General features: G+C 68.4%; 1 protein-coding gene across 1 annotated transcript; it reads left to right on the top strand.

Annotated features, from left to right (window-relative positions):
• Positions 1-4: 4 nt before the first annotated feature.
• On the top strand, positions 5-15,401 carry LOC142826398 (smoothelin-like; the record flags this gene model as incomplete). Its single annotated transcript, XM_075918580.1, has 11 exons — positions 5-36; positions 124-194; positions 2,915-3,021; positions 3,974-4,049; positions 4,185-4,349; positions 6,780-6,842; positions 7,882-7,942; positions 8,122-8,271; positions 8,362-8,485; positions 9,879-10,030; positions 15,247-15,401. Coding segments are annotated over 11 exons (1,146 nt in total), but the record flags the coding sequence as incomplete, so codon positions are not given.
• Positions 15,402-15,789: the final 388 nt, after the last annotated feature.

Genomic DNA, 15,789 nt, shown 5'->3' with positions numbered 1-15,789 from the left:
GCCGCCTGATTGGCCCGCCCGGCGGCCAGCGGGCAGGTAGGTGCCTCGGAGCTGGGGGGGGGGGGGCTGGGGGGCCGGGCCCCACGGATGCCGGCCGGCCCCACACCTGTCCTCCCGTCCTAGAGCTGACCCTGGGGCTGAGCAGCCCGGCCGCCCGGATCGCCAGCAGCCGCACCGGCGGGAGCGTGGCCAAGGTGAGTGCCCCCCCCCACACCGCCCCACTCCCCCCCCCCCCCCGGCCGTGCACTGGGCTATGGGGCGGCTGAGTCTGGGGGGGAGCCGGCTCCGTTGTGAAACGGGAGCTGGGTCTGAGCCAAGCCGGGTTTTCTCTTCCCCCTCCCACTCCCCCCCCCCCGCACCCTCCCCACCTCGGGTCTGCCTGCCTCCTGCCCCCCTTCCCACCCCCCATGTATCGGGTCCGAGCCAGGCCGGGTACCTGCCCCACTCCCCACCCCCTATGTATCGGGTCTGAGCCAGCTGCCGGCCAGAGGTGTGTGGGGGGGGAAGTGTGTGTGTGTGGGGGGGGGGTCCCGGGTGACGCCGTGGGGCGTGACCCCCGCGTGGTACCCAACCGGGTGCCTGGGGGGATTCTTGGGACGGACTGGAACCCCCCACCCCCACCGCTGTGGCCAAGGGAGCCGGGTCTGTGTGGGGCAGGCGTGGGTCCCGGCGGGGGGGCGGGCCTTGGAGCTGAGCCAGCTGGGAGACACAGCCGGGCACGCGGCCCAGGGGAGGGAGGCGTGGGCTGGCCATGTCCCAAGTGACGGGGGGGGGCCAGGCATGGGGCAGCAGGTCCGTGGGGAGGGGCGGGCGCGTGGAGCTGGGCACGTGGGGTGGGGAAGGGGCCGGAGCAGGCATGTGGACAGGTGTGTGGGGCCAGGCAAGTGGGGCAGGGAGGGGAGCAGGCGTCGGTGGGGAGGGAAGAGGAGGGGGCCAGAGCAGACGTGGGGGGGGGGGAGAGCCAGGGCGGGCAGGCGCGTGGGGGGATCCGGAGGGGGCGGGCGCATGGGGGGGAGGGGGAGGGTCCGGTGTGTGTGTGGGGGGGGGGGGAAGAGAGCCAGGGCAGGCAGGCGTTTGGGGGGGATCTGGAGGGGAAGGGGGAGGGGGCCGGTGTGTGGGGGGGGAGAGAGCCAGGGTGGGCAGGCATGTCGGGGGGGATCCGAGAGGTGGGTGCCCGGGGGGAGGGGGAGGGGGTCCGGTGTGTGTGGGGGGGGGGAAGAGAGCCAAGGCGGGCAGGTGGGGGGGGGATCCGGAGGGGGCGGGCGTGTGGGGCCGGGCCCGGCCGGCGCTCCTGCCCATGTAGGGTCATGCTGAGCGCTTGGGGCTGTGTCCGGGAGGATCCGGGGGGGGGGGCCGGCTGCCGCCCAGAGGCCGTGGGGATGGGCCTGCCCCTGCCCCTCTGGGTGGCTCCCCCTAGTGGCGGAGTCCATCTCCCCAGCCCCCTCTCTGTCTCCCCACGGCGTCTGCCATGTGTCCGGGACCCCGCAGGCTCCGGCCCGGCCGCCCCCCCCAGGCCCTGACGGGGGGGGGTCTGGGCCACACTGAGGGGCGGCTCTCGCTGGGCGGGGGGGGAGGTGGAGTGTCCTGCGCTAACGAGCCGCCGGCCCGTCAGCTCTCATTAAAGTATTAGCCGGGCCAACGCGGAGCCGGGGAGGGGGGGGCCAAGCTGTCGGCAGCCGGGGAGAGGGGCCGGAGGGGCAGCCCCCCACCGCTCGCAGGTACAGTCTGCCCCCTAGGTTGCTGCAGGGCTGGGTGCTGTGGGTCCCACCTTCCCTTCCTTCGGGGGCCGGGGAGGGGCACCGGTGCCAGCCTGTGGCCACTGGAGTGTGGGGGGGGGCACGCTGGGGGCTGGACTAAGGGTGGGGGGCATGGCGGGGGCTTTTCTGGGGCAGCTGTGGGGGGCACGGTGGGGGCTTGGTGGGGGCTGTTCTAGGTTGGGGGGCTGTTCTGGGGCAGCTGGGGGGCATGGTGGGGGCTTGGTGGGGGGCTGTTCTAGGTGGGGGGCTGTTGTGAGGCAGCTATAGGGGGCACGGTGGGGCTTGATAGGGGGCTGTTCTGGGGCAGCTGGGGGGCACAGTGGGGGGCTGTTCTAGGTTGGGGGGCTATTCTGGGCAGCTGGGGGGCATGGTGGGGGCTTGGTGGGGGGCTGTTCTAGGGTGGGGGGGCTGAGCCCCTCCCCCCATCTGTGCTTTGCTGGATCGCTGCCCCATTTACTGAGGGCTAGGGGAGCCCGTGGGGGGCAGGGGGAGCATGCTCAGTGCCTACTCCAGCCCCCGCCCCCCAACATGGCCGGACCGTGCCCCCCAGGATCCGGTCACAACACCCTGGGCAGCGTTCGCTGCTGGGCTGGGGGGGGGGGCGTGTTTGCTGCTCTCGCCCCCCAGATCCCGCTGAGGGCAGGGGTCTCCCGCCAGCCCCCCAAGGCCACGCCCCTGCCCCCAAGGCCACGCCCCTGCCCCCAAGGCCTCCTGGGAACTCGTGCTCCCCGGGCGGTTGTCTAAGCCCCCTAGGGAACGGGACCAGCAGCAGACGGGGCGGGGCGGGGCTGGCTGCCCCCTTGGGGGGCGGGAACGGGGCCGTGCGTTGCTGTGGGGGGCCGGGCCGGACGTGTTAACGAGGACGCTGTCGGAGAAGAAGTCGGGCCCGGCCGCCGCTGATCCTCTTTCCGCTAAGCCCCCTTAATCCCGAGCCGGAGCTGGCACCGTGCCCCACGGCCCCGGCTCCCGTCGCCCTTCGAGGCACAGCAGTGGGGCGGGAAGGGGCGGCCGCCCCCCAGGCCGGGATCTCGTGCCCCACCGTGGCGGCACACCGGCCAGGGGGAAACCAGACCCCCGGGGGGCAGGTCTCCGACGCGGGTGTAAGGCCCGGCCCGTCGGCTGGGCTCCCGGCTTCCACGCTCCGCCCCTCGTTGCAGATGGAGGCGGAGCCGGAGGCGCCCAATGGGACGGCGCCGGCCCGGCCGGCAAGCTGAGCGCCGAGGAGCTGAGCAAGATTGAGGAGGAGGAGGTGCTGGATAAGATGGTGCGTTGGGCTGGGGGGGGTGGCTGGAGTTTGGGGGGGAGGGGGGTGATACCAGCAGGTCCCGCGGGAGTTTCGAGGGGCGGGGGGCGATACCAGCAGGTCCCGCGGGAGTTTCGAGGGGAGGGGGGTGATACCAGCAGGTCCCGCGGGAGTTTCGAGGGGCAGGGGGTGATACAGCAGGTCCCACGGGAGTTTCGAGGGGCGGGGGGTGATACCAGCAGGTCCCGCGGGAGTTTCGAGGGGCGGGGGGGCGATACCAGCAGGTCCCGCGGGAGTTTCGAGGGGAGGGGGGCGATACCAGCAGGTCCCGCGGGAGTTTCGAGGGGAGGGGGGCGATACCAGCAGGTCCCACTGGAGTTTCGAGGGGAGGGGGGCGATACCAGCAGGTCCCACTGGAGTTTCGAGGGGAGGGGGGCGATACCAGCAGGTCCCGCGGGAGTTTCGAGGGGCGGGGGGCGATACCAGCGGGTCCCGCTGGAGTTTCGAGGGGCAGGGGGTGATACCAGCAGGTCCCACGGGAGTTTCGAGGGGAGGGGGGTGATACCAGCAGGTCCTGTGGGAGTTTCGAGGGGAGGGGGTGATACCAGCAGGTCCCGCGGGAGTTTCGAGGGGAGGGGGGTGATACCAGCGGGTCCCGTGGGAGTTTCGAGGGGAGGGGGGTGATACCAGCAGGTCCCGCGGGAGTTTCGATGGGCGGGGGGTGATACCAGCAGGTCCCGTGGGAGTTTCGAGGGGAGGGGGTGATACCAGCAGGTCCCGCTGGAGTTTCGAGGGGCGGGGGGTGATACCAGCAAGTCCTGCGGGAGTTTCGAGGGGCGGGGGGTGATACCAGCAAGTCCTGCGGGAGTTTCGAGGGGCGGGGGGTGATACCAGCGGGTCCCGCGGGAGTTTCGAGGGGCAGGGGGTGATACCAGCAGTCTCCACGACCGCTGCGTCTTGCTTCCCCCGGCAGCTGGACCGGGCGTCGGATTTCGAGGAGCGGCGGCTGATCCGGGCCGCCCTGCGGGAGCTGCGCCAACGGAAACGAGGTAGCTGAGAGCGGGCGATTCCCTGCTCCCGCCCCGCCGGCTGTCTCTCTCCCTGGGGAAGGGGTCGGAAGGCCGGGGGGGCTCCGTGCCCCCCCGCCCGCCGTTAACGCCCCTCCCCGGCGCGTGCGTTTGCAGAGCAGCGGGACAAGGAGCGGGACCAGCGGCTGCAGGAGCTGAAGAGCCAGGCGGGCGCGGGCAAGGCCGGCCGGGCCACCGAGACCACCACCCGGCAGAGCGCCCAGTCGGCCGACGGCTCGGCCCGCCGCACCCTCACCCAAACCGAGCGCCTCGTGCACTCCAGTAAGGGGCGGGGCCTGAGCTGTGTCCCCCGGGCACGGGGCTGTCTCTCTCTCTCTGCCACCGTCTTCTCTTCCGTCCCGGGCACGGGGCTGTCTCTCTCTCTGCCGCCGTCTTCTCTTCCGTCCCGGGCACGGGGCTGTCTCTCTCTCTCTGTCGCCGTCTTCTCTGTCCTCCCGGGCACGGGGCTGTCTCTCTCTCTGCCGCCGTCTTCTCTTCCGTCCCGGGCACGGGGCTGTCTCTCTCTCTGCCGCCGTCTTCTCTTCCGTCCCGGGCACGGGGCTGTCTCTCTCTCTCTGCCGCCGTCTTCTCTGCCCTCCCGGGCACGGGGCTGTCTCTCTCTCTCTGCCGCCGTCTTCTCTGCCCTCCCGGGCACGGGGCTGTCTCTCTCTCTGTCGCCGTCTTCTCTGCCCTCCCGGGCACGGGGCTGTCTCTCTCTCTCTGCCGCCGTCTTCTCTTCCGTCCCGGGCACGGGGCTGTCTCTCTCTCTCTGCCGCCGTCTTCTCTACCCTCCCGGGCACGGGGCTGTCTCTCTCTCTCTCTCGCCGTCTTCTCTGCCCTCCCGGGCACGGGGCTGTCTCTCTCTCTCTCTGCCGCCGTCTTCTCTGCCCTCCCGGGCACGGGGCTGTCTCTCTCTCTCTGTCGCCGTCTTCTCTGCCCTCCCGGATACGGGGCTGTCTCTCTCTCTCTGTCGCCGTCTTCTCTGCCCTCCCGGGCACGGGGCTGTCTCTCTCTCTCTGTCGCCGTCTTCTCTGCCCTCCCGGGCACGGGGCTGTCTCTCTCTCTCTCTGCCACCGTCTTCTCTACCCTCCCGGGCACGGGGCTGTCTCTCTCTCTCTCTGCCGCCGTCTTCTCTACCCTCCCGGGCACGGGGCTGTCTCTCTCTCTCTCTGCCGCCGTCTTCTCTTCCGTCCCGGGCACGGGGCTGTCTCTCTCTCTCTGTCGCCGTCTTCTCTGCCCTCCCGGGCACGGGGCTGTCTCTCTCTCTCTGTCGCCGTCTTCTCTGCCCTCCCGGGCACGGGGCTGTCTCTCTCTCTCTCTGCCACCGTCTTCTCTACCCTCCCGGGCACGGGGCTGTCTCTCTCTCTCTCTGCCGCCGTCTTCTCTTCCGTCCCGGGCACGGGGCTGTCTCTCTCTCTCTGCCGCCGTCTTCTCTTCCGTCCCGGGCACGGGGCTGTCTCTCTCTCTCTGTCGCCGTCTTCTCTGCCCTCCCGGATACGGGGCTGTCTCTCTCTCTGCCGCCGTCTTCTCTGCCCTCCCGGGCACGGGGCTGTCTCTCTCTCTCTGCCGCCGTCTTCTCTGCCCTCCCGGGCACGGGGCTGTCTCTCTCTCTCTCTCGCCGTCTTCTCTGCCCTCCCGGGCACGGGGCTGTCTCTCTCTCTCTGCCGCCGTCTTCTCTGCCCTCCCAGGCACGGGGCTGTCTCTCTCTCTCTGTCGCCGTCTTCTCTACCCTCCCGGGCACGGGGCTGTCTCTCTCTCTCTACCGCCGTCTTCTCTTCCGTTCCGGGCACGGGGCTGTCTCTCTCTCTCTGCCACCGTCTTCTCTTCCGTCCCGGGCACGGGGCTGTCTCTCTCTCTCTGCCGCCGTCTTCTCTACCCTCCCGGGCACGGGGCTGTCTCTCTCTCTCTGCCGCCGTCTTCTCTTCCGTCCCGGGCACGGGGCTGTCTCTCTCTCTCTGCCGCCGTCTTCTCTGCCCTCCCGGGCACGGGGCTGTCTCTCTCTCTCTGCCGCCGTCTTCTCTACCCTCCCGGGCACGGGGCTGTCTCTCTCTCTCTGCCGCCGTCTTCTCTTCCGTCCCGGGCACGGGGCTGTCTCTCTCTCTCTGCCGCCGTCTTCTCTTCCGTCCCGGGCACGGGGCTGTCTCTCTGCTGGCGTCTTCTCTACCCACCGCCCTGGTCACAGGTCTGTGTCTCTGCTGGTATCTTCTCTGTCCCCTTCTCCCCCCCAGGCATGGGGCTGTCTCTCTCTGCCTCGCCTCCCTGCCCCCCTTGGCCACGGGGCTGTCTCTCTCTGCTGGTGTCTTTTCTGCCGTCTCCCAAGTCTTGGGGTCCTGCTCTTGGTGTCGGCTTCTGGGCTTCGCACCCCCCTCCCCTGCACTGCTGGTGCTCGGTTGCCCAGGCTTCCTGCTGCCCAGGGGTCCCTGGATCCACCCACGGGAGGGCAAGAGGCCGCCACGGGGCCTGTCTCCCCACACGGCGCTGCCCTTCGGCTTGGGAGGTGCGGCTTGCTCCGTAGGACCAGGCCAGGCTGGAGCTCCTAGCAAGTACGCCCGACAGCCAGGCGGGCAGGGAGCTTGTGGGTCCGGAAGAGGCTTCCCATTGGTTGGCTGGAGCCAGCGGGGGGCGTGGCCAGGCCCAGTGCATTCTGGGACCCATCTCGCTCCACGGCGAGTGCCCCGCCTCACGCCCCGTCGGCTTCTCTTCCCCTTGCAGACGACGGCACCCAGACCTCCCGCCTGACAACGGTGGAGTCGAGCTACACCAAACGCTCGGAAAGTAAGGCCCCGCCCCTCCCCGCCCCCATTCTTCTGGGCCCACTCCCTGCCCCCCATCTTCCTGGGCCAGGGTCGCCGAAATGGCCCCAGCTGGAAAGGGGCCCGAGGGCTCCACCCAGTGGGGGAGGTCTGTGAACTGTCTCCGCCCCCAGGGCCAGCCCCGCAGCTCCCATTGGCTAGCAGCCACGGCCAATGGGAGCTGTGGGGCCGCAGACCCACCTGGAGGGATGGGCCAATCCCTTCTAGGAGCCACCTGAGGTCAGCTCCGTCCACAGCCCTCACGCCGGGCCACTTCCTCAGAGCCCATACCTCCGTCTCCTGGAGCCCATACCTCCCCCTCCTTGCCCCATACCTCCCTCTCCTTGCCCCATACCTCCCCCTCCTGGAGCCCATACCTCCCTCTCCTTGCCCCACGCCCCCTCCTGGAGCCCATACCTCCCTCTCCTTGCCCCATACCTCCCCCTCCTGGAGCCCATACCTCCCTCTCCTTGCCCCATACCTCCCCCTCCTGGAGCCCATACCTCCCTCTCCTTGCCCCACGCCCCCTCCTGGAGCCCATACCTCCCTCTCCTTGCCCCATACCTCCCTCTCCTGGAGCCCATACCTCCCTCTCCTTGCCCCATACCTCCCTCTCCTGGAGCCCATACCTCCCTCTCCTTGCCCCATACCTCCCTCTCCTTGCCCCATACCTCCCCCTCCTGGAGCCCATACCTCCCCCTCCTGGAGCCCATACCTTCCCCTCCTGGAGCCCATACCTCCCCCTCCTGGAGCCCATACCTCCCTCTCCTGGAGCCCATACCTCCCTCTCCTTGCCCCACACCTCCCTCTCCTGGAGCCCATACCTCCCTCTCCTGGAGCCCATACCTCCCTCTCCTTGCCCCACACCTCCCTCTCCTGGAGCCCATACCTCCCCCTCCTGGAGCCCATACCTCCCTCTCCTTGCCCCACACCTCCCCCTCCTGGAGCCCATACCTCCCGCTCCTTGCCTCCCTCCCCACTCTCCCCGCCAGCGTCTTGAGTTTCCTTTTGCCCCCCTGCAGATGGCAGCACCTTCGTCCAGACCAAGTCCTCCTACAGCTCCTCCTCCAAGAAGGTTGGCAGGTGAGTGCTCCCCCCGGTGCCCGCTTGAGGGTGCCCCGCAGATTCCCCCGCCCCCGATGGACGGTTCCCACCGCCCTGGGCTATGTTGGACAGCCAGGACCAGGCGGGGACCTGCGCCTCCTTGCTCCTCCTCTCCGGAGGGGTCGGCTGATCAAGGTCCTCGTTCCCCCCCCCCCCAGCATCTTCGACCGGGAGGACGAGAGCAGCGGGCCGGAGCGGCGCCAGGCGGAGAAGAAGAAGGAGCTGTTGAAGGCCCAGAACCTACCCAAGACTTCGGCCAGCCAGGCGCGCAAGGCCATGATCGAGAAGCTCGAGAAGGAGGGCGGGAGGTGAGGGCACCAGGCGAGGGGGCAGGGCTGGGAGGAGTGGGGGGCGCGGGGCCGGCGACCAACGCGCCGTGTGTTGTGTGCTCCCCGCAGCCCCGCGAGCCCGGCCCTGTCGCGGGTGGCCGTGCAGCGCTCCTCCAGCTTCGGGGTGCCCAACGCCAACAGCATCAAGCAGATGTTGCTGGACTGGTGCCGCGTGAAGACCCGCGGCTATGAGGTCAGTGCCTGCCCCCCGGCCCTCTTCTCCTGGGCCCACTCCCTGCCCCCCATCTTCCGGGACCAGGGTGGCCCCAGCCGGAAAGGGCCGCGAGGGCTCCGCCCAGCGGGGGAGGTCCGTGAACTGCCTCTGCCCCCAGGGCCGGCCCCGCAGCTCCCATTGGCTAGCAGCCACGGCCAATGGGAGCTGTGGGGCCGCAGACCCATCTGGAGGGATGGGCCAACCCCTTCTAGGAGCCACCTGAGGTCAGCTCCGTCCACAGCCCACACGCCGGGCCACTTCCTCAGAGCCCATACCTCCCTCTCCTTGCCCCATACCTCCCTCTCCTTGCCCCATGCCTCCTCCTGGAGCCCATACCTCCCTCTCCTTGCCCCATGCCTCCTCCTGGAGCCCATACCTCCCTCTCCTTGCCCCATGCCTCCTCCTGGAGCCCATACCTCCCTCTCCTTGCCCCATGCCTCCTCCTGGAGCCCATACCTCCCTCTCCTTGCCCCATACCTCCCTCTCCTTGCCCCATGCCTCCTCCTGGAGCCCATACCTCCCTCTCCTTGCCCCATACCTCCCTCTCCTTGCCCCATGCCTCCTCCTGGAGCCCATACCTCCCTCTCCTTACCCCATGCCTCCTCCTGGAGCCCATACCTCCCTCTCCTTACCCCATGCCTCCTCCTGGAGCCCATACCTCCCTCTCCTTACCCCATGCCTCCTCCTGGAGCCCATACCTCCCTCTCCTTGCCCCATACCTCCCTCTCCTTGCCCCATACCTCCCTCTCCTTGCCCCGTGCCTCCTCCTGGAGCCCATACCTTTTTCTCCTTGCCCCATACCTCCCTCTCCTTGCCCCATGCCTCCTCCTGGAGCCCATACCTCCCTCTCCTTGCCCCATACCTCTCTCTCCTTGCCCCGTGCCTCCTCCTGGAGCCCATACCTCCCTCTCCTTGCCCCATACCTCCCTCTCCTTGCCCCATGCCTCCTCCTGGAGCCCATACCTCCCTCTCCTTGCCCCATGCCTCCTCCTGGAGCCCATACCTCTCTCTCCTTGCCCCGTGCCCCTTCCTGGAGCCCATACCTCTCTCTCCTTGCCCCGTGCCCCTTCCTGGAGCCCATACCTCCCTCTCCTGGAGCCCATACCTCCCTCTCCTGGAGCCCATACCTCCCTCTCCTGGAGCCCATACCTCCTACTCAAACTGTGACCCTTTCATCCCCCTCGCCCCGCCCGATGAAAATGAGCAAGCATGGATTGGGGGGAGCCAGCAACCGGAAGGAGAGGGATGGAGTGAGAAGGGGAGGGTCTTGGGGGGCAGCGGCAGGGAAGGGGGCACTTTTGGAGGCAAAGGTGTCCTGAGGAGGAAGCTGGCTGCCCTGCGCCCCCGCCTGACTCGGCCTCCCCCACCCCAGCACGTGGACATCCAGAACTTCTCCTCCAGCTGGAGCGACGGCATGGCCTTCTGCGCCCTGGTGCACAACTTCTTCCCCGAGGCCTTCGACTACGCCCAGCTGTCGCCCCAGGACCGCCGGCGCAACTTCGAGGTGGCCTTCTCCTCGGCCGAGTACGTCCCCCTCCCCGGGGCGTGGGAGCCGGGGCGTGGGAGCCGGGGCGTGGGAGCCGGGCCGCCGCCAGTGCCCCCGGGGCTGCCTCTGAGCACTAACCCTGGGCGCACGGAGCCCCTCTTCCCGCCGCTGGCCCCTCTTCTAACCGCTTGAGCGCTGGAGCGACGCCTGCCCTGGCCGAGGCCCCGCCAGCTGTCTGGGGCGTGGGGCGGGGACGGGACGGCGGGTCGGGCCCGTGGCCGGGAGGTGCGGTCCTGGGGGCTGAGTCCCAGCCCATAGGCTGGGGGGGCTCCTGCAGCTTCCGGAGCTGCCCTTCGGCTTGTGGGGCTCTGAGACGCGGGAGGGGGTTTGGCCGGGAATCAGCTCTCGTCATCCCTCTGTCTGTCCTCTCACCCGTCCTTCTGTCCTTCCCTCCGTCCGTCGGTCCGTCCTCTCACCCGTCCTTCCGTCCCTCCCTCCGTCCGTCCTCTCACCCGTCCTTCTGTCCTTCCCTCCGTCCGTCGGTCCGTCCTCTCACCCGTCCTTCCGTCCCTCCCTCCGTCCGTCCTCTCACCCGTCCTTCCGTCCCTCCCTCCGTCCGTCCTCTCACCCGTCCTTCTGTCCTTCCCTCCGTCCGTCCTCCCGTCCCTCCGTCCGTCCGTCCGTCCTCTCACCCGTCCTTCTGTCCTTCCCTCCGTCCGTCCTCTCACCCGTCCTTCCGTCCCTCCCTCCGTCCGTCCTCTCACCCGTCCTTCTGTCCTTCCCTCCGTCCGTCCTCCCGTCCCTCCGTCCGTCCGTCCGTCCTCTCACCCGTCCTTCCATCCCTCCCTCCGTCCGTCCTCTCACCCGTCCTTCTGTCCTTCCCTCCGTCCGTCCTCCCGTCCCTCCGTCCGTCCGTCCGTCCTCTCACCCGTCCTTCCATCCCTCCCTCCGTCCGTCCTCTCACCCGTCCTTCTGTCCTTCCCTCCGTCCGTCCTCTCACCCGTCCTTCTGTCCTTCCCTCCGTCCGTCCTCTCACCCGTCCTTCTGTCCTTCCCTCCGTCCGTCCCTCCTCTCACCCGTCCTTCCGTCCTTCCCTCCGTCCGTCCCTCCTCTCACCCGTCCTTCTGTCCTTCCCTCCGTCCGTCCCTCCTCTCACCCGTCCTTCCGTCCTTCCCTCCGTCCGTCCCTCCTCTCACCCGTCCTTCTGTCCTTCCCTCCGTCCGTCCTCCCGTCCCTCCGTCCGTCCGTCCGTCCTCTCACCCGTCCTTCCGTCCCTCCCTCCGTCCGTCCTCTCACCCGTCCTTCTGTCCTTCCCTCCGTCCGTCCTCTCACCCGTCCTTCTGTCCTTCCCTCCGTCCGTCCCTCCTCTCACCCGTCCTTCCGTCCTTCCCTCCGTCCGTCCCTCCTCTCACCCGTCCTTCCGTCCTTCCCTCCGTCCATCCCTCCTCTCACCCGTCCTTCTGTCCCTCCCTCCGTCCGTCCCTCCTCTCACCCGTCCTTCTGTCCTTCCCTCCGTCCGTCCCTCCTCTCACCCGTCCTTCCGTCCTTCCCTCCGTCCGTCCCTCCTCTCACCCGTCCTTCTGTCCTTCCCTCCGTCCGTCCCTCCTCTCACCCGTCCTTCTGTCCTTCCCTCCGTCCGTCCTCCTCTCGCCCGTCCTTCTGTCCTTCCCTCCGTCCGTCCCTCCTCTCACCCGTCCTTCCATCCCTCCGTCCGTCCTCCTCTCACCCGTCCTTCCGTCCTTCCCTCCGTCCGTCCCTCCTCTCACCCGTCCTTCTGTCCTTCCCTCCGTCCGTCCCTCCTCTCACCCGTCCTTCCATCCCTCCGTCCGTCCTCCTCTCACCCGTCCTTCCGTCCTTCCCTCCGTCCGTCCCTCCTCTCACCCGTCCTTCTGTCCTTCCCTCCGTCCGTCCTCCTCTCACCCGTCCTTCCGTCCTTCCCTCCGTCCGTCCCTCCTCTCACCCGTCCTTCTGTCCTTCCCTCCGTCCGTCCCTCCTCTCACCCGTCCTTCTGTCCTTCCCTCCGTCCGTCCTCCTCTCACCCGTCCTTCTGTCCTTCCCTCCGTCCGTCCCTCCTCTCACCCGTCCTTCTGTCCTTCCCTCCGTCCGTCCCTCCTCTCACCCGTCCTTCCCTCCGTCCGTCCCTCCTCTCACCCGTCCTTCTGTCCTTCCCTCCGTCCGTCCCTCCTCTCACCCGTCCTTCTGTCCCTCCCTCCCTCCGTCCGTCCTCTCACCCGTCCTTCTGTCCCTCTGTCCGTCTGTCCTCTCACCCGTCCTTCTGTCCTTCCCTCCATCCGTCCTCTCACCCGTCCTTCTGTCCCTCCCTCCGTCCGTCCTCTCACCCGTCCTTCCGTCCTTCCCTCCGTCCGTCCCTCCTCTCACCCGTCCTTCTGTCCTTCCCTCCGTCCGTCCCTCCTCTCACCCGTCCTTCTGTCCTTCCCTCCGTCCGTCCTCCTCTCGCCCGTCCTTCTGTCCTTCCCTCCGTCCGTCCTCCTCTCACCCGTCCTTCTGTCCTTCCCTCCGTCCGTCCCTCCTCTCACCCGTCCTTCTGTCCTTCCCTCCGTCCGTCCCTCCTCTCACCCGTCCTTCCCTCCGTCCGTCCCTCCTCTCACCCGTCCTTCTGTCCTTCCCTCCGTCCGTCCCTCCTCTCACCCGTCCTTCTGTCCCTCCCTCCCTCCGTCCGTCCTCTCACCCGTCCTTCTGTCCCTCTGTCCGTCTGTCCTCTCACCCGTCCTTCTGTCCTTCCCTCCGTCCGTCCTCTCACCCGTCCTTCTGTCCCTCCCTCCGTCCGTCCTCTCACCCGTCCTTCTGTCCCTCCGTCCGTCTGTCCTCTCACCCGTCCTTCCATCCCTCCGTCCGTCCGTCCTCTCACCCGTCCTTCTGTCCTTCCCTCCGTCCGTCCTCTCACCCGTCCTCCTGTCCTTCCCTCCGTCTGTCCTCTCACCCGTCCTTCCATCCCTCTGTCCGTCTGTCCTCTCACCCGTCCTTCTGTCCTTCCCTCCGTCCGTCCTCTCACCCGTCCTTCTGTCCCTCCCTCCGTCTGTCCTCTCACCCGTCCTTCTGTCCCTCCGTCCGTCTGTCCTCTCACCCGTCCTTCCGTCCCTCCGTCCGTCCGACCTCTCACCCGTCCTTCTGTCCCTCCCTCCGTCCCTCCTCTCACCCGTCCTTCCGTCCCTCCGTCCGTCTGTCCTCTCACCCGTCCTTCTGTCCTTCCCTCCGTCCGTCCTCTCACCCGTCCTTCTGTTCTTCCCTCCGCCCGTCCTCTCACCCGTCCTTCTGTCCCTCCCTCCGTCCGTCCTCTCACCCGTCCTTCCGTCCCTCCGTCCGTCCCTCCTCTCACCCGTCCTTCCGTCCCTCCGTCCGTCTGTCCTCTCACCCGTCCTTCTGTCCCGCCGTCCGTCTGTCCTCTCACCCGTCCTTCCGTCCCTCCGTCCGTCCTCTCACCCGTCCTTCTGTCCTTCCCTCCGTCCGTCCTCTCACCCGTCCTTCCGTCCCTCCGTCCGTCCGTCCTCTCACCCGTCCTTCTGTCCTTCCCTCCGTCCGTCCTCTCACCCGTCCTTCTGTCCTTCCCTCCGTCCGTCCCTCCTCTCACCCGTCCTTCTGTCCTTCCCTCCGTCCGTCCTCCTCTCACCCGTCCTTCTGTCCCTCCCTCCGTCCGTCCTCTCACCCGTCCTTCTGTCCTTCCCTCCGTCCGTCCCTCCTCTCACCCGTCCTTCTGTCCCTCCCTCCGTCCGTCCTCTCACCCGTCCTTCTGTCCTTCCCTCCGTCCGTCCCTCCTCTCACCCGTCCTTCTGTCCTTCCCTCTGTCCGTCCTCCTCTCACCCGTCCTTCTGTCCTTCCCTCCGTCCGTCCTCCTCTCGCCCGTCCTTCCATCCCTCCGTCCGTCCGTCCTCTCACCCGTCCTTCTGTCCCTCCGTCCGTCCGTCCTCTCACCCGTCCTTCCGTCCCTCCGTCCGTCCTCTCACCCGTCCTTCTGTCCCTCCCTCCGTACGTCCTCTCACCCGTCCTTCCGTCTGTCCGTCCTCTCACCCGTCCTTCCGTCCCTCCCTCCGTCCGTCCTCTCACCCGTCCTTCCGTCCCTCCCTCCGTCCGTCCTCTCACCCGTCCTTCTGTCCTTCCCTCCGTCCGTCCCTCCTCTCACCCGTCCTTCTGTCCCTCCCTCCGTCCGTCCTCTCACCCGTCCTTCTGTCCTTCCCTCCGTCCGTCCTCCTCTCACCCGTCCTTCTGTCCTTCCCTCCGTCCGTCCTCGCCCACCCATCATTCCGTCCTCGCTCACCCGTCCGTCCTTCCATCTGTCTGTCCTCTCGCCCACCCGTCCCTCCAGCTCCCCATCCCTCCGTCTTCACGTCCGTTCCTCCATCCATCCTCATACCCACCCACCCATCCATCCATTTCTCCATCCATCCTCACGCCCACCTCTCCTTCCATCTCCTCATGTACCCATGCGTCCCGTCACCCACCCATCCCTCCCTCCCTCCATCCCTCATCCGTCCCCACACCCATCCCTCCACCCGGCCCGTCAACAGCGGGCTGCCCCTGGCCGTGCAACGACAGACTCGTTCCTCCCGTGAGTCCACGGGATGGGGACTCCCTGCGGTTCCCCTGGCTCGTGCAGGCCGCCCTGCCTGGGAAGACGTCTGGGATCAGGAGGCCCCCGCCAGACCGTGGTTGCTAGGCCCCACATCTCCAAGCTACCATGACTAGGGGCAGTCTTCAGTTGCCTTTTGCCTTCCCGGGGAGCGGTGTGCGGACCAGGAGAGCTATTCATCCCTCCAGCCTGGAAGCCAGGTGGCTTTTCCCCTCCCCCCCCCCCCCCCACCCCGATTCCAAGCGGGGCCCGGCTATATACCCAGCTATATAGCTTGGTCCGCTCTGGAATTCATCCCTCAACCACTGGTTGGCGCCGAACTCACCTCACGTCCCTTTTCTCCTCTCTCGCTCCGGCCTTCCGCTCCGGCTTCCTCACGCCTGGATCTCACGCTCCCACCCCCTCCGGCTCTGCTTGTGCCCCCCGATTCCTGGCCCGTTTCACACTCCCGGTAGGGCAGGTTCCCCTGGGAACGGATCCCCCTTTCTTCTCGCTTGCACCCCCTCCCCAGAGCATGAAGGAACTGGAGTGTTTTGTTCCGGGGGAATGTGAATTGGATTGATACGTTTCTCTTCTCTCTCTTTCTCCCCCCCCCACCCGTCCTCCCCTTCCCCGACTGGGCTGTGGTCACTTGCTACCCCCTTTCCCCCTCCCGCCTCCGCCCCCCAGGAAGCACACAGACTGTCCGCAGTTGCTGGACGTGGAGGACATGGTCCGGATGCGCGAGCCCGATTGGAAGTGTGTGTACACATACATTCAGGAGTTCTATCGCTGCTTGGTCCAGCAGGGGCTGGTCAAAACCAAAAAGGCGTAGCCCAATTCCACCCCGATGGTGAGAATCCTTCCTTGCGAGCGCCCGCCCCGAGCCCTCGCGGCAGACGTGAGGGCAGGGGGCCGGTGCCCCTAACGTGGCGGTCCCCAACGTGGTGCCCGAGGGCGCTATGGTGCCTGCTGGGCCGTTTCTGGGTGCCGGCCCCGGGTGTGCGGCGTACGGGTGTCCCCAACCCCGGGCGCGCAGCACAGCAGCGAGGCTGGCTCCGGGCGTGTGGCGTACGGGTGTCCCCAACCCCGGGCGGGCAGCACAGCAGCGAGGCTGGCTCCGGGCGTGCGGCGTACGGGTGTCCCCAACCCCGGGCGCGCAGCACAGCACCGAGGCTGGCGCCGGGCGTGCGGCGTACGGGTGTCCCTAACCCCGGGCGCGCAGCACAGCAG

This window comes from Pelodiscus sinensis, unplaced genomic scaffold (genome assembly GCF_049634645.1).
Source record: "Pelodiscus sinensis isolate JC-2024 unplaced genomic scaffold, ASM4963464v1 ctg251, whole genome shotgun sequence".
Taxonomy (NCBI): domain Eukaryota; kingdom Metazoa; phylum Chordata; order Testudines; family Trionychidae; genus Pelodiscus; species Pelodiscus sinensis.
This window is presented reverse-complemented; position numbering and strand designations above follow the sequence as displayed.